The sequence below is a fragment of the Phoenix dactylifera genome, chromosome 5, assembly GCF_051530095.1.
Source record: "Phoenix dactylifera cultivar Ajwa chromosome 5, Ajwa_hap1_PhDact_Kaust_v1.1, whole genome shotgun sequence".
Taxonomy (NCBI): Eukaryota; Viridiplantae; Streptophyta; class Magnoliopsida; order Arecales; family Arecaceae; genus Phoenix; species Phoenix dactylifera.
Genome location: NC_143194.1, coordinates 18,679,546 through 18,697,233, shown reverse-complemented (window position 1 = coordinate 18,697,233; position 17,688 = coordinate 18,679,546). Strand labels below are relative to the sequence as shown.

Below are 17,688 nucleotides of genomic sequence, written 5' to 3'. Positions count from 1 at the left end.
TTTCAAATCATCAAATTCAACTCGATGGTCCAGAACTATAATCATATCAAAGTGCCACCACATAACCTCCAATAGTAGGGTATCGAAATACCAACATACAACCCCCATAGGTAGAATATCAAAGTACCAATATAGAATCCCTACTGATAGGGTATCGAAGTGCGAACATACAACACTTACTGGTAGGTTATCAAAATACTAACGTACAACCTCCACTGGCAGGGTATTGAAATGTCAATGTACAACTCCCACTAATAGGATATCAAAACATAGTTTGGCTATGAGTCCAAATCTGTTTCGATTCAAAACTTTTTTTCTCAAAATATGTTCGGTGTTCCAAATCGTCATATGCGATATTGAAATCAATCAAACATAATCCATATCAAAACCAATACGTTCAACCAAGAATCATACAATATTCTAAAAAATTAACTCAACAAGGTACATAGTTAATATAACTTGGTACACAGTTAACTAAACATTATACACAATTAATAAATATTAGTACATAGTTAACTTAAGATGATACACAGTTAACAGAACATGGTACATAGTTAATTTAGCAACGTATACACTCAATTGAACAAGGCACGCAATAAAACATACCATAGTAAAGATAAGAATTAGAATATAATACTCAAAATATATCTATGCAACAATAGTGTATATCAAATCAAACTCAATCTGTTATAATGTTATATTACACAAGAAAAGAAAATGTTACAAGGCTATGTTACACAACATGCTCTAATATATCCTGCTAGATAACTTCTAGTCATATGATGACCACAATCTATCATACGTAACACAGTGGGCATTGAATAAAATATTGGCCACAACCCAGCTCCTATATAAAGAGGGATCTTTGAACTCATCACGCAATGGCCTCAATCTTCCTTGTGTGAGTATCTCTGCAAACATGAGCACATATACCGCACAGTCTACACTATCAAGCATTTGCTATGCACACTCACAAACTTCTCGAACCTCAGCTCCTGGGATGTAGTATCCAAGTCAGTTGAATTGCCAATATCATACAAATGGTGCCCACATAAATGTCCAAAATAGATTATGTTATATTTACTTGTAATTACACAAAATCAATTGACAAGTAACTATAAGTGATTCCCACATATCTACCAGAATCCTCTGATACATTGAGGCTCCACATCAAGTTATAGCACTCAAAATGTAGCTCCTTCAAATCCAAAACTTGGAGATTCCAATGCCATCCCGTATTCATTGGGATGAACAAATATCTACACCAACCGAGATCACCTACTCGGATATCCCCCAACCATTTTTGAATGCTCGGATATGATGAATCTAGAATATGTCTGGTAACTTTTGGGGTTACCTCACTGAATAGATGTTGATGTAATAACCCCAATTTTTTTTTTATATAAAAAAAGGGATAGAATAGTCCTTTAAAATTAATATAAGGGATAAAATTGGAAGGAATCAAAAGTTAATGGCATAATAGTAGATGCGTTGAAGTGTTAGGGGCAAAATGGAAAGGAATCAAAAGATAATGGCATAATTGCAGATATATCGAAGTGGCAAGGGCAAAATGGGGATTTGGTTTTGTTTGATGTGACTTAATTGGTGGGTTGAGTGTGCTGTCGGTGGAATGAAACCGAGAAGGAGAGGAGGGGGTCTCAGGCGGTAGAAACATAGAGAAGGAAAAGGAGAGAAGAAGAGAAGGAAAAGGAGAGAAAAAAAGAGAAGAAAAGAAGAAGAAAAGAAGAAGAAGAAGAAGAAGAAGAAGAAAAAGAGAAGAAAAGAGAGAAGAAGAGAAGAAGAGGGAGAGTCCAAAAGAAGAAAAAGAAGAGAAGGGAAGGGGGGATCCCGATTGTGTGCCGGCGGAAACAAAAAAGGGAAGTGTCGGTTTTCTTTTCCTCTACGCAAGGACCCAAGTTTCACAAGAAGAAAAAGGTAAATACCCGTTCGTACCTTGTATTCTAAAGAATTTATGCTATAGAAAGGATAGATGATAGTTGTAAAGGGTGTTAAAAGGGGAAGAATCGGATTTAGACAAATTTTTCCGGCACTATGGAAAAATCGTGTCAAAGTTCCAACTTTGGCGAATTATTTAAGGGGGTCAAACGGCCTCCGATAGTGATGCATGTTACCTTTTTGGAATCCCCTATGAGTGTAGAATGTTAGGTAAAAATTCATCAAATTAGGAGTCTGGAAAGTGGATCAAACTCGGGATGAAGTAACCGGCTGTCGGTCCGGGTTACTGTTCATCCGGGTGGAAAATAAGGAATTTCATGCTATAATAGAGTATTAAGCCTAGATCAAGCTAAAAGGGACCCTGTACTCATGCAAGGAAATCCCTAGTATACATAAATGATGAGTTAATTAATAGAAAAAGAAAAAAAAAAAGAAAAGAAAAGATTTAGGAAACGAGGGAGTTGAATCAATTAAAGTTCTCTATATTATAATTGGCACGTAGATTATGGCTCTTGATACAAACCTAAATGTATTGTAAATGCATGTATCAGTTGAGTAAGAAGCTAGGGAACAAGAGGAAGAAGTTTTCCACTGCCAGCTGTAGATTTTTGGAGGCGTATCAGAGCTGTGCCAGATTGACAGGTGAGTGGGAGTCATGTACTTTGCACCATGAGCTTCCTTAATTCATTTTCATGAATGTCGCCAAGTGTGAATTGATTCCACTTGAGCATATTGATTGATATTGTAGTAGATTCCTCTATAATCTTGATTCTCCATGCTTGATTATTCTGTACATGCATTTGAGGAAACATTGAGAGGAATTACGAGGGGTTGATGAGTAATCAAATTGGATCTGAATTGTGAAATGATTTCTTTTGTAAATTGATTTCATTTTCTCTATTTCAAAGACTTGTGAGTGGTAGCCTTGATTATACTCTTTTATGAGTAGTTAAATTGGATCTGAATTGTGAAATGATTTCTTTTGTAAATTGATTTCATTTCCTCTATTTCAAAGACTTGTAAGTGGTAGCCTTGATTATACTCCTTTATGAATAATTAAATTGGATCTGAATTGTGAAATGGTGAAATGACTTCTTTTGTAAATTGATTTCATTTTCTCTATTTCAAAGATTTGTAGAGCCCATTTTAGTGGTATATTGAGTTGCATTGCACACCCTTGACCCCTCACTCCCAACCCTGATGTTAGTTTATGAATGGGTCGGAGTCGAGTGAGTGGTAGTCTTAATTATGCTTCTTTTTAGTAGAGTATTGGGAGGGTGCATTATGGCATTCATGCATGGCTTGGCAGTATCTGCAGGACACCTATAGTCGATGGGGTTGAACATCGGCCTTTGTGCACATAGTAGCCTTCTGGATGGGCGGAGCCCGTCCCTTCCTAGGAGGGACACGGCCCTAGGCGTAGGATTGGCCAGTCCTACGACTTATATTCTGCTTACCGCCGGGCATAGTAAGACCCCGCGAGGTGCAGTATGGCTTTCCGCGGATGTAGAATTCCCGCGAGGTGCCCTTTAGTATATAGATGTGAGATGGATTTCTGTTCTGGATACTGGCTTGCATTTATATTATCAGTATGGTGTCTTATTCTGCATATGCATGTGATAGTGGGGAGTTGTTGCTGGTTCGCCTGGGGCGTAAAACCCACCTCCCGATAGCTATCTAGTATTTATATTATTGGTATGGTGTCTTATCCTGCATATGCATGTGACAGTAGGGAGTTGTTGCTGGTTCGCCTGGGGCGTAAAACCCACCTCTCAATAGCTGTCTTGTTGATGATTCAGCATATTGAAATCTGATTTGTATGTTCCAGCATTATGATCTGTTGGGCATATTCATGAGTAGTATATATGTTTACTCGATTATTCCATATATACTTCTGATGAGTTGATTGTGATTGTGGTGATATTGATGATTTACTCCATATTCTTTATGTTGAGTTCATGTTCATCTTGTTATTGATCTTGAGATTTCACCTCGAACCATGATTATATCTTGTCTCATGTGCATAGTACTCTCTACTCCACTCACTGAGTATTTATATACTCACTCTCCAGTTTGATATTTTTGATTGCAGGGCAGGTATTGTATAGAGAGGAGCAAGATTAGTGGTTGCCTGCTAGCTGTGCCGCTTCATAGTATAGTATAATGTAGATAGAGGTTTATACCCTTTTGGTGTATTATAAACCTTCTGTTATATATAGTGTATAGTTACAGTCATAGATCCTGTTGTGGATATGGGTTTGACCATGGATGGAATGGAAACCAGATTTTTATACAGATGAGTTATATGCCTGTGATGATGTATTGATATATATTGTCCAGATTCATTATGTGACAGGTTATGTGATTGCTGCTCTGACAGGTAGTGTTGTTGTATGTAATGAGATAATCCTGACAGGTCACCATAGGAAAGGTGATCAATTTGTGCATGCATCATGCCAAAATTTTTCAGAATTTATTGATGATTGATAGGTAGTAGGGTTCTACGTGGTGGCTGGTGGCCTTATGCCTACCCGCACCCTAGGACCGTCGCGGCGGCCCGCCGGAAATGGGGCGGGGGTCGTGACAAGAAGTGGTATCAGAGCAAAGGTTAAGAAGAGTCCTGTCAGAGCAATAGGGTGAGTCAGGATTAAGTATAGGATTATACTATGGAGCATAGGATTTTTCTATATGTTATTTTATGAGTCATGTACAATTCTGTAAAATATATTTGGGGATGAGACTTAAGAGTTCTTTTTGGCTCTACTTGAGACAAAATTGTATATCATTCAGTTTACAATCAAGATTTATATTTTGACAGAAAGTCAATTAATAAATTCGGAGGATATTGATCAGAGTTGTGTAGCGAAAGTATAGTGGATCGAATCAATTTAAATTGGTCAAAAATATTGACTATGATGGGAGACTAGATTTTTCAATAATGAAGATTTGTGTTAATAAGAGAAGGTGAATATTGTAGATTCTCAGATTAATTATGATATGACTATGTGATCTCTTTGATAGTTTTTGCTATTTTACTATGTTAAGAGATAATTTATGTAAACTCATCATAAATTCTTGACTGCTAGGTAGCCGTAAGCAACATGGAGGATGAAAGAGAAATAAGGGCACCTTCTCCGGACCCTAATAGCCAATCAATTTCACAAACTACTCCACACTCCATAGCAACCTAGGCAGATTTAGCAGGAGTGTACCAGTTAATAGCACAACTGCTTGAGCAGCAGCAGCAGATGTAGTTAGCTGCCCAACCTGTACAACCGATATAATCCTATTACGAGAGGTTCCGTAGGCTGAATCCACCGATGTTTAATGGTGGGTCCGATCCCATGATAGCTGAGGCCTGGATCCGGGAACTGGAGAAGATGTATGAGTTACTTCAATTTCCCGAGGAGGTAAAAGTCAAACTAGCTATCTCCATGCTAAAGGGGAGTGCTGACTCTTGGTGGACTGCTATGGAGACAGCATATGAGGTCAACGGGGTGGCCTGGGGGGATTTTAAGAGAGTATTTTATGCTAAGTACTTTTCGGACTCAGTTAGGCAAATGAAGCAGAATGAGTTTTTATCGCTGACTCAGTCCGAGCATATGACTGTCTTGGATTACGTCAACAAGTTCGATGAGCTGGGTCGATTCTGCCCCCAGTTCATGGAGGATGATATGAGTAGAGCCAACCGGTTCAAACAAGGGCTTAGACATGAGATCAGGTCCCGGACATCTTCACAGTTAATTACCAGCTATATGGATATTTTGGACAGAGCCTTGAGAGTAGAGGCTGAATTGAAAAGATCTGATAGAGAAAGGGCTGACCTGATGTGATCCAGATCAGATAGAAGTCAGAGTGGCAGGCCATGGGATCTCAGGGGCACTCGAATTCAAGAGAAGCCCAGGGTCCGCAATTACTCTAGCAGATCCCATAGTGGAATCATCAATATCACCATAGCAGATCCCAGAGCCCGCAGTTACTCGAGCAGATCCCATAGTGGGCCCTATATGAGGAGAGCGAGGGCATGTTATAGTTGTGGGCGGACTGGACACCTGGCACGTGATTGCCCATACAAGAGGAGGAATGAGCTTAGACCTCCGGTACCTGGTGACCAGAGGCCAAGAAACAATGCTCGAGTTTTGCACTGACCTACCAAAATGCCAGTGCTAATGACCGGGTGGTAACAGGTATATTACCAGTCAGCTTGATTGATCCCTCTATTTTGTTCGATTTTGGCACTATGCATTTCTTTATTTCAGTTAGTTTATCTAGATAACTACACTGCATACTTGAGGAACTAGAAGAATCACTATGTGTTCCTACACCCCTATAGAAAACAGTAATTGTTGACATTAGTGCAAGAAGTGCAAAATTCAAATAGGGGTAGGAGAGTTAGTGACAAATCTTATATAACTTGACATGCAAGATTTTGACATCATTTTGGGAATAGCTTGGAGGTCTCAGTACCACACTCATATTGACTGCTACAGTAAAAGAGTGATATTCTAGATACCTGAAGAACCAGGGTTTTTCTTTCAAAGTGATGCACCCGTGTAATGTAATTCATCATAACATTAATTTCTGCCCTGAAAGCTAGGAAGGCATTAGAAAAGGAGTATAAGACTTATTTAGTCTGTGTAATGGATACCTGAAAGGAGACCAAATTAGAGGATATTCCAGTAATGAATGAACACCCTGATGTTTTTCCAGAAGATCTTTCTGGTTTGCCACCAGAGAGAGAGATTGAATTTGCAATTGATTTGATTCCCAATACCATACCAATCTTCAAAAACCCCCTATAGAATGGCTCCAACTGAAATAAAAGAATTAAAGGAAAAGTTGCAAGAATCGCTTGATAAAGGCTTCATTCGACTTAGTGTGTCATCTTAGGGAACTCTAGTATTGTTTGTAAAGAAGGAAGATGGAAGTTTGAGGTTATGTATTGGTTATCAAGGATTGGACAAGGTAACAATACAGAACAAATATCTTCGGCCCTGTATTAATGAATCTTGTAAGGTGTATACTGATCATAAGAGTTTAAAATACCTTCTTACTTAGAAGCTACTCAATATGAGACAGAAAAGATGATTGGAATTGATAAGAATCATGCCTTGTCTATACACTACTCTCCGAAAAAAGCTAATATTGAGGTAGATACACCGAGTTGAAAAACTTCTGGTAGTATTGCTTCTCTACTCACATCCGAGAAAAGCTAATGATGTGGTAGATGCACTGATCAAAAAAGGTGTTAGTGATACAAGAAAGGTTGAGGACAGTGTTTAGTAGGCAGAAGAGCTACGTAGATGTCAGAAGAAGAGATGTGCAGTTTGGTACGGGAAATCATGTGTTCCTAAAGATCTCTCCTATGAAAGGAATAATAAGGTTTGAAAAGAGAGGCAAGCTTAGTCCTAGATACATTGGCCCCTTTGAGATATTAGACAAGGTTGGCACTATATCTTACAGATTAGCACTGCCTCCAAACCTCAGTCATGTGCATTCAGTATTTCATATATCTATGCTCCGGAAATATGTGCCAAATCCATCCCATGTGCTGTCAGTGCAGGAAGTTACAGTAGAGGGAGACCTTTCTTATGAAGAGCTTCCTGTAGCTATCCTTGATACTCAGATTAAGAAGCTAAAAAAAAATAAGGAAATATGTATGGTAAAGGTCCAATGGCACCGGCACAATGTTGAAGAATGCACTTGGGAGTCGGAGCAAAGTATGAAGAGCAAATACCCTCACCTCTTTGAGTAATCAGATAATTTACCCTTTTAAATTCGAGGACGAATTTTATATAAAGGGGGAGGATGTAATAACCCCATTTTTTTTTTATATAAAAAAAGGGATAGAATAGTCCTTTAAAATTGATATAAGGGGTAAAATTGGAAGGAATCAAAAGTTAATGGCATAATAGTAGATGGGTTGAAGTGTTAGGGGCAAAATGGAAAGGAATCAAAAGATAATGGCATAATTGCAGATATATCGAAGTGGCAAGGGCAAAATGGGGATTTGGTTTTGTTTGATGTGACTTAATTGGTGGGTTGAGTGTGCTGTCGGTGGAATGAAACCGAGAAGGAGGGGAGGGGGTCTCAGGCGGTAGAAACACAGAGAAGGAAAAGGAGAGAAGAGAAGGAAAAGGAGAGAAAAAAAGAGAAGAAAAGAAGAAAAAGAAGAAGAAGAAAAAGAGAAGAAAAGAGAGAAGAAGAGAAGAAGAGGGAGAGTCCAAAAGAAGAAAAAGAAGAGAAGGAAAGGGGGGATCCCGGTTGTGTGCCGGCGGAAACAAAAAAGGGAAGTGTCGGTTTCCTTTTCCTCTACGCAAGGACCCAAGTTTCACAAGAAGAAAAAGGTAAATACCCGTTCCTACCTAGTATTCTAAAGAATTTATGCTATAGAAAGGATAGATGATAGTTGTAAAGGGTGTTAAAAGGGGAAGAATCAGATTTAGACAAATTTTTCCGGCACTACGGAAAAATTGTGTCAAAGTTCCAACTTTGGCGAATTATTTAAGGGGGGTCAAACGGCCTCCGATAGTAATACATGTTACCTTTTTGGAATCTCCTATGAGTGTAGAATGTTAGGTAAAAATTTCATCAAATTTGGAGTCTGAAAAGTGGATCAAACCCGAGATGAAGTAACCGGTTGTCGGTCCGGGTTACTGTTCATCCGGGTGGAAAATAAGGGATTTCATGCTATAATAGAGTATTAAGCCTAGATCAAGCTAAAAGGAACCCTGTACTCATGCAAGGGAATCCCTATTATACATAAATGATGAGTTAATTAATAGAAAAAGAAAAAAAAGAAAAAAAAAGATTTAGGGAACGGGGGAGTTGAATCAATTAAAGTTTCCTATATTATAATTGGCACGCAGATTATGGCTCTTGATACAAACCTAAATGTATTGTAAATGCATGTATCAGTTGAGCAAGAAGCTAGGAAACAAGAGGAACAAGTTTCTCACTGCCAGCTGTAGATTTTTGGAGGCGTATCAGGGCAGTGCCAGATTGACAGGTGAGTGGGAGTCATGTACTTTGCACCATGAGCTTCCTTAATTCATTTTCATGAATGTCGCCAAGTGTAAATTGATTCCACTTGAGCATATTGATTGATATTGTAGTAGATTCCTCTATAATCTTGATTCTCCATGCTTGATTATTCTGTACATGCATTTGAGGAAACATTGAGAGGAATTACGAGGGGTTGATGAGTAATCAAATTGGATCTGAATTGTGAAATGATTTCTTTTGTAAATTGATTTCATTTCCTCTATTTCAAAGACTTATGAGTGGTAGCCTTGATTATACTCTTTTATGAGTAGTTAAATTGGATCTGAATTATGAAATGATTTCTTTTATAAATTGATTTTATTTCCTCTATTTCAAAGACTTGTAAGTGGTAGCCTTGATTATACTCCTTTATGAGTAATTAAATTGGATCTGAATTGTGAAATGATTTCTTTTGTAAATTGATTTCATTTCCTCTATTTCAAAGACTTGTAAGTGGTAGCCTTGATTATACTCCTTGAGTAATTAAATTGGATCTGAATTGTCAAATGACTTCTTTTGTAAATTGATTTCATTTCCTCTATTTCAAAGATTTGTAGAGCCCATTTCAGTGGTATATTGAGTTGCATTGCACACCTTTGACCCCTCACTCCCAACCCTGATGTTAGTTTATGATTGGGTCAGAGTCGAGTGAGTGGTAGTCTTAATTATGCTCCTTTTTAGTAGAGTATTGGGAGGGTGCATTATGGCATTCATGCATGGCTTGGCAGTATCTGCAGGACACCTATAGTCGATGGGGTTGAACATCGGCCTTTGTGCACATAGTAGCCTTCTGGATGGGCGGAGCCCAGTCCCTTCCTAGGGGGGACAAGGCCCTAGGCGTAGGATTGGCCAGTTCTACGACTTATATTCTGCTTGCCGCCGGGCATAGTAAGACCCCGCGAGGTGCAGTATGGCTTTCCGCGGATGTAGAATTTCCGCGAGGTGCCGTTTAGTATATAGATGTGAGATGGATTTCTGTTCTGGATACTGGCTTGCATTTATATTATCAGTATGGTGTCTTATTCTGCATATGCATGTGATAGTGGGGAGTTGTTGCTGGTTCACCTGGAGCGTAAAACCCACCTCCCAATAGCTGTCTTGTTGATGATTCAGCATATTGACACCTGATTTGTATATTCCAGCATTATGATCTGTTGAGCATATTCATGAGTAGTATATATATGTTTACTCGATTATTCCATATATGCTTCAGATGAGTTGATTGTGATGTGGTGATATTGATGATTTACTCCATATTCTTTATGTTGAGTTCATGTTCATCTTGTTATTGATCTTGAGATTTCACCTCGAACCATGATTATATCTTGTCTCATGTGCATAGTACTCTCTACTCCACTCACTGAGTATTTATATACTCACTCCCCAGTTTGATATTTTTGATTGTAAGGCAGGTATTGTATAGAGAGGAGCAGGATTAGTGGTTGCCTGCTAGCTGTGCCGCTTCATAGTATAGTATAATGTAGATAGAGGTTTATACCCTTTTGGTGTATTATAAACCTTCTGTTATATATAGTGTATAGTTACAGTCATAGATCCTGTTGTAGATATGGGTTTGACCACGGATGGAATGGGAACCAGATTTTTATACAGATGAGTTATATGCCTGTGATGATGTATTGATATATATTGTCCAGGTTCATTATGTGACAGGTTATGTGATTACTGCTCTGACAGGTAGTGTTGTTGTATGTAATGAGATAATCCTGACAGGTCACCATAGGAAAGGTGATCAATTTGTGCATGCATCATGCCAAAATTTTTCAGAATTTATTGATGATTGATAGGTAGTAGGGTTCTACGTGGTGGCTGGTGGCCTTATGCCTACCCGCACCCTAGGACCGTCGCGGCGGCCCGCCGGAAACGGGGCGGGGGTCGTGACAGTTGAAGCACAATAGTCTAAACATTAAAATAAAAGAGCAAAACGACTTAGTTGTGTCATGCATTTTTAACGTGGTACGCAGCTAAATGAATATAGTACACAATTAAAATAACTTGGTACACAGTAAACTTAACATGGTACATAGGTAACAGAGCATGGTACATTGTTAAAATAATATACTATTCAATAAACTTAAGATGGCACATAGTTAAAATAGCATGCTACATAGTCAACTTAACATGGTACATAATTAAATTAACATGATACATAATTAATATAACTAATAGAATGCATGTTTCACAGTAATTCACTACATATATCTCAAACGTAAGAATAAAGCTGGGTTCTGAACGGTCTCCCTATACTCTTGATGAAATAGCTCCATGATATGGAAGTACACATTCATGAGTTATACTTAATCAAACAACATGTTAAGATAATAAAGAACGGAACTAAATCAAGTAGAGGATAAAATTTATATACATCACTGTGTAGTGGTCCATCATGAAGGAGTAAATCTATGGCATCACCGGTGCATAAAGGTTTGGAGGCATTTGCATCCTCCCAGATGGTGTCACTGCATAATGAATGCAACTATTAACAAAACCATGTATGGTTAAGAATGAGAAATGCAAATATATATACAATTGACTTATCAAAGAGAACCATCCATGTGTCCTCCCCTTTGACATCCTCGAATGTTTGAGGGTCCTCTAATTTAAAGCCATGTGTGATCAAGGACCTCTCAACCACTCTCATGTGTGTCTCTAAAAATTCCATCGGATATTGTTTGCTTTGGCTGGCTAACAGTAACTAAAACAATAGAAATTATCCTAATAAGTGTGTGCATTTAACACCGTGCAATGAAGACATAAATGTGTTCCTACTTACAATGTACCAGAGTAGATTCTTGTGTGTGCCATTTAGATAAAACTATTAGCAAACCATGATAAGTGTGTGCAGCATCAAAATAATTTTGTGCGCATACATGATAGCTATGTGATGCATGGAGTTAATTGTGTGTTGGCAAATAAAAGAGGTGTGCAAATGGAAATAAATGTATGCCACATGATTATAAGTATGTGTTACCATGAAATAAGAATGTGCAGAGACATGATAGGTGTTGGATGGAGTTAACTGTGTGCAAGCACATAATAGGTGTGTGCTAAATAGAAATAAATGTATGCCATACGAATATAAGTGTGTGCTACAAAGAGATAAGAATGTGTGGAAACATGATAGGTGTGTGCTGGATGAACTTAACTGTATGCCAACACATAACAAATGTATGCCAATGGAAATAAATATGAGCCACATGAATATAAGCGTGTGCTACATAGAAATAAGAATGTGTACAGAAATGATAAGCGTATGCTGAGTAGACTTAACTATGTGCCAGCACATAACAGGTGTGTGCCAAGTGGAAATAAATGTGCCCAACATGATAAGTGTGAAGTATGCAAAGACTTCTCCTCTCTCCTGCACACACTCTTGCAATCTCTCATCTTCTCGCTTCTCTATCGGAGCCTGCCCCTATCGCCTTCCTCATAAGAGAAGTGCAACTCCTCCTCCCTAGGCTCTACTTCTTGATCACCTGATATGGACAAAAAATTAAGTTACGCATTAGGTTAAAATAGTGTTGATGTTATATACAAATGAACACCTATACCTAAAATCTTTGCTCCAATGTAGGAGATGTGGATACATGAATGGTGGTCAGTGGCTTCTCAGAAGGCTATTAGCATGCTCAATAGCCCATGCCTGCCAAAAATGAATGTAATCATTGCATTTGAAGTCAATACATCTCTTAATAATGAAATTACAAACAAACATAAAGATGTTTACCACTAAAACAACCATGCAACCATTCATATGCCTAGTAGATCTCTTGCCAGTCATGTTCCTTCTCCTTACACTCTCGGCTAGATTAGGTATTCACTGGTGAAGAAAAACAAAAATTGCAAGACCCCAACTATATGATCTTAAGCAGTCTAAATCATCAAGATGTGAACATAATACCTTAGAAACATAATGTAGAAAATGATAGTGCAACTGAAGTCACACTAGCCCAAGACTGCCAACCTCAATGTGAAAAAAATAAGCAAGCTACACACAGAGGATTCCAAAGATGAATAAGAGTGAACAATTAATTAAAGCAACTCAATACAATGATGGAGAACAATCAACTTGTGGTTGTATTCCTAAATACAATTGATAGGGAAGTATTTTACAGACTTCATGGAGACTTCTAGTGCATGCATTCCCATTAATTGCATGCAATTAAGACTGCATAGAAAAATGAACAGACATTATAGGAAGATGGATAAGTACATGAATATATTAATGATCCTTGCATGAATCTAGATTAATATGTATCTAGACTATTCCAAACAATCAACTTTACTAATTTCAACACTCCCCCTTAAAGTGATTTTTTGGAAATGAGTCTGAGTTTAGTATGGAGTGACTCGAACTATCTTCTAAAGAGTGACTAGGTGAAATTATTGGCAACATTCTCTTGAATTTGCACCTCCAAAGCGCTAATAGTGCCATCAAGAACCTTTTCGCAAATGAAGTGATGCTCTAGCTCAATATGATTTGTTCTAGCATGACATACTAGGTTTGTTGAAAGCTTTATAGCACTTTGATTGTCACCAAGAAGTATAGTTGGCTTGTGGATAGGTGAATGGATATCTTCAACAAGTCTTCAAAGCCAAACACATTCTTGAGCAACAAGAGCAGCAGCTTTATATTCTGCTTCTGTGGTTGACAAAGAAATTGAATCTTGCTTTTTACTACACCAAAAAATACTTGTATCACTATAAAAGAAAATATAGCCAGATGTAGATCTTTGATCATCCAAGGCACCTCCCAAATCAGCATCCGTGTAGCCAAACAAAGAAAGATTAGCTCCCCTTTTGTAGAATAATTCCGTATCAAGTAAAGAACTTACATACTTCAAGACTTTCTTTGCTGCTTCCAAATGTGGCTTTCGTGGTGCTTGCATAAACATGCTAATCAGCCCAACAGAGAAAGCAATATCCGGCCTTGTTATGGTCAACTAAAAAAGACTATCAAAAAGTGTACGATAAGGCCGAAGATCAGCCAATCAAAAGGGAACCTTCTTCACATTTCAATTTCACATTCATATTAAGTGGAGTGTAACACTTTCGTTGTTTTAATCCAAATCTGTCAACAAGCCTCTCTGCAGTACTTTTTTGAGTTACAAAAAAAATTCATTTATGGGTTTTTCCACCTCTAAGCGAAGAAAATGACTTAGTTCTCCCAATTTCTTCATATCAAATCAAATACAAAGTTCTTCTTGAAGCTTCGCAACTTTTCCTTCATCATTGCATGTTATTATCATATCATCTACGTACAAAAGAATAATCACATGTAATCCTTCATGCTTCTTGATAAACAAACTTGGATCTAAATTAGAAGTAACATAGCCACAAAATTGCAAATATTGAGCAATGTTACCGTACCGAGCTCTTGGAGCTTGTTTTACCCCATAAAGGACTTTCTTGAGCTTACACACAAAAATTGAATGAGTGCTAGAAATATAACCAAGTTCACCTTCTATAGTCTTTTTGAACTCCAAAAATCTGGTAAAAGCTTCTAACTTATGCTTTACAAAAAAAACCCATGTCAATCTTGTAAAATCATCAACAAAAATTAACGTGTAATGAAATTTAGAATAAGAGAGAGTTCTAGTTGGTCCCATTAAGTCACTTTGAATACATTCTAGTGGAGCCTTACACCTTGAGAGAGATTTGTTAAATGGGAGATGATGTGCCTTTCTATATTAACAACCTTCACAAATTTCTCCATTACCAAAATTATTTAAATTTGGAAGCCCTAATACCAAGTTCTTTTGCACCATAACTCTTAACTTATTCATGTTAAGATGCCCAAGACTAACATGCCATATGAATGATTACCATTGCTGCTCATCTTCTCAATATAAGATGTAGAAGTAGACAAAACAAATAAATCATCAACTCTCTTATCGGTGTAGATGACATTGGCCTTCAACACTTTAATATTTTGGAGCAACTTCACGTCATGTGGACCAAACAATACATAGTTACCAGAATCTACTACATTATCCATTGAAAAGACGTTTTTCTTCGTACCGAGACATGAAACACATTGTTAACTATGATAGAATCATCTTTTTTTGCCATTGATAACAACGTCGCTTTTTTTCTCGACAGAATGGATAGTATTGTCGGCTGTTACAATCACATCTTTCCCTTCATAATGACGAAAACTTGAAAACTTTGAGTCATCTCCAATTAAATGATGGCCACAAGCAGAATCCACGATCCAACCATTTTAAAATTAATTGAATTCATAGAATCAATTGTGGTTGTCTTGGCCATGAAGCGCTTTCCCCAATCTTCTTCATTTAGCTAATTATCATGCTTTAAAGTATCATCCATGTTGCTTTCTTTCAACTTGACACGACAATTTCTTCTTATATGCCCAAGTTTACCAACTGATAACACTTAAAGGTTTTCTTGTTATCTTTATTTGAAGAATTTGTAGCAACACTATTCATGCCTGAATCATTCTTCTTCTCTTTTTCTTTAAAATTCTTCTTTCTAGTGAGCAAAGCGCTTCCTTCTTCATGTTTTATTGAAACACCGGTCATTTGTTCTGCCAAGGATTTTTGTGAGGATAAGAGATTGTCAAACTCTTCCAAAGATGGTTGTTGAGCCCATCCTTGGATTGATGTAACATAAGGAATATATTCTAGTTTCAAGCCACAAACAATATTTTACTTCAACCATGCTTCAGAAATTGGTTCCTCCATATCCAAAAAAGAAATTTCTGAACACAGATTTTTAATTTTTAGAAAGAATTAAGCAATTGACAGATCACCTTGTATTGTATTTGCTAACTCGTTCTCTAACATTTGCAGCCAACCTTATCTTTTTTGTTGAACAATTTGTCCAGGGTCTACCATATTTCACTTGCCAAATTACACCGTATAATATGATCAAATTAATATGAGAAATACATCGCTTCAAGACAAATTCTGCTATAGTATTTTTTTTGCTTCCATTGCCTAAGATCTTCAGCATTTTCTACTGTATCAACTCCATCGACAACCTTCCATAAGTCTTCATCAACAAGATCAGACACCATACATGTTCTCTATACTCCATAATTAGACTAGTTTAGCAATTCCACACCAAGTCCACCAATACAACCACTCAAATTATCTTGGAGCACCAGCTGATTTTCTTCATCAAGGGATCTTGTCACATACCAGCTACCACCTTTGTAGCTCTGATACCATGTAGGAAATACTAATACAACCGAAGTCACACTAGCCCAAGACCACCAACAATAATGTGAAGAAAAAAAACAACCTACACATAGAGGACTCCAAAGATGAATAAGAGTGATAATTAATTAAAGCAACTCAATACAATAATGGAGAACAATTAACTTGTAGTTGTGTTCCCAAATACAACTGATAGAGAAGTATTTTATAAAATTTATGGAGACTTCTAGTGCATGTATTTACATTAATTGCATGTAATTAAGACTGCATAGGAAAATAAACAGACATTATAGGAAGGTGTAAAGATGGATAAGTACATGAATATATTAATGATCCTTGCATGAATCTAGATTAATATGTATCTAGACTATTCCAAACAATCAACTTTACTAATTTCAACATAGTAGTGCACGGTTGGGAAGAGGATTGTCACAAAAATATATAGAACCCATAATTTTGTGAAATCCTCTATATCTTCTTGTCCACTCTTTCCAATAAGATATTTAAATTTATTCTTTACTGCATCCATGTCAGTCTTTTCGTGATCACAACTTAGTGATGAGGTTAGACTTAATCCTCCCCACCCTCTACAATTCGACTTCATCTCTTGTGGCCCTCAAACCAAGAATGAGGGCAAAATCAGTCCCTATAAAAGGCACCAATATCTTGCCAAACCAAAATCCTCCTTATCATCATCCCAGAAGGAGAGCAATGTATCTAGAATTGGCCTACTCTACTTGATATATGGAAGAGCTAGCACATGTCCAAATGGAGTGCCGATCACCCTTTTCTTCTATTCCTAATATATAGACTCAACAAGGGTCACGGTGAGATGTATGAAGTGGTTGAAGTGGCACCTTTCATTGACCATATTCTTTGGTCCAATAAAAGGTGTTTTATCTCTCCTTGAATTGGAGCACTCTTCACTTTTTCGAATTTGATGTTGCTCCATTTTAGCCTTCCCATCTTAGATCTTTGCATCATGAATTAGATTCAAATAATACTTATTAGTAATATCATTGCAAAATTAGAAACACATATTTGACTAAATCATCATGTATTATTGAATGTTCTTCATAACTCTAATAAAGGAAATTCAACAGAAATGATAGTGAGATAACCATCAATGAAAGATGATAATGATATTTCCATGAGAAATATGACCAAGGTACTAGCTCAAGCTCTCAATCCATTTTATTTCCAAATATGAACCATTCTTGCTATGAAAAAGCAGATGTCAACTGAAACTACCACAAATGTCCATTCTTCTCAAAGTACTATCAATCAAATATCAGCAAGTTTAATTTAATTGTTTCAGTAATTACTGTCAAACTAATACCAAAAGTGAAGAAAATAGTAGAACTAACATTATTTATTGTGCATAACCTTCAAGTAATGACATAGTATATTATATAACAATTTGGTGTTTGTCTATAATCAAATTAATTATGCTTTAATATCGAACTAAAGATAGATGCAAATTTGATTC

General features: G+C 37.2%; 1 protein-coding gene across 1 annotated transcript; it reads left to right on the top strand.

Annotated features, from left to right (window-relative positions):
- The first annotated feature begins 5,276 nt into the window (after nucleotides 1–5,276).
- Nucleotides 5,277–5,789, top strand: LOC148703431 (uncharacterized). Its single transcript, XM_088722978.2, has one exon. The coding sequence runs from the start codon at nucleotides 5,277–5,279 to the stop codon at nucleotides 5,787–5,789; it is 513 nt and encodes a 170-aa protein (XP_088579104.2).
- Nucleotides 5,790–17,688: the final 11,899 nt, after the last annotated feature.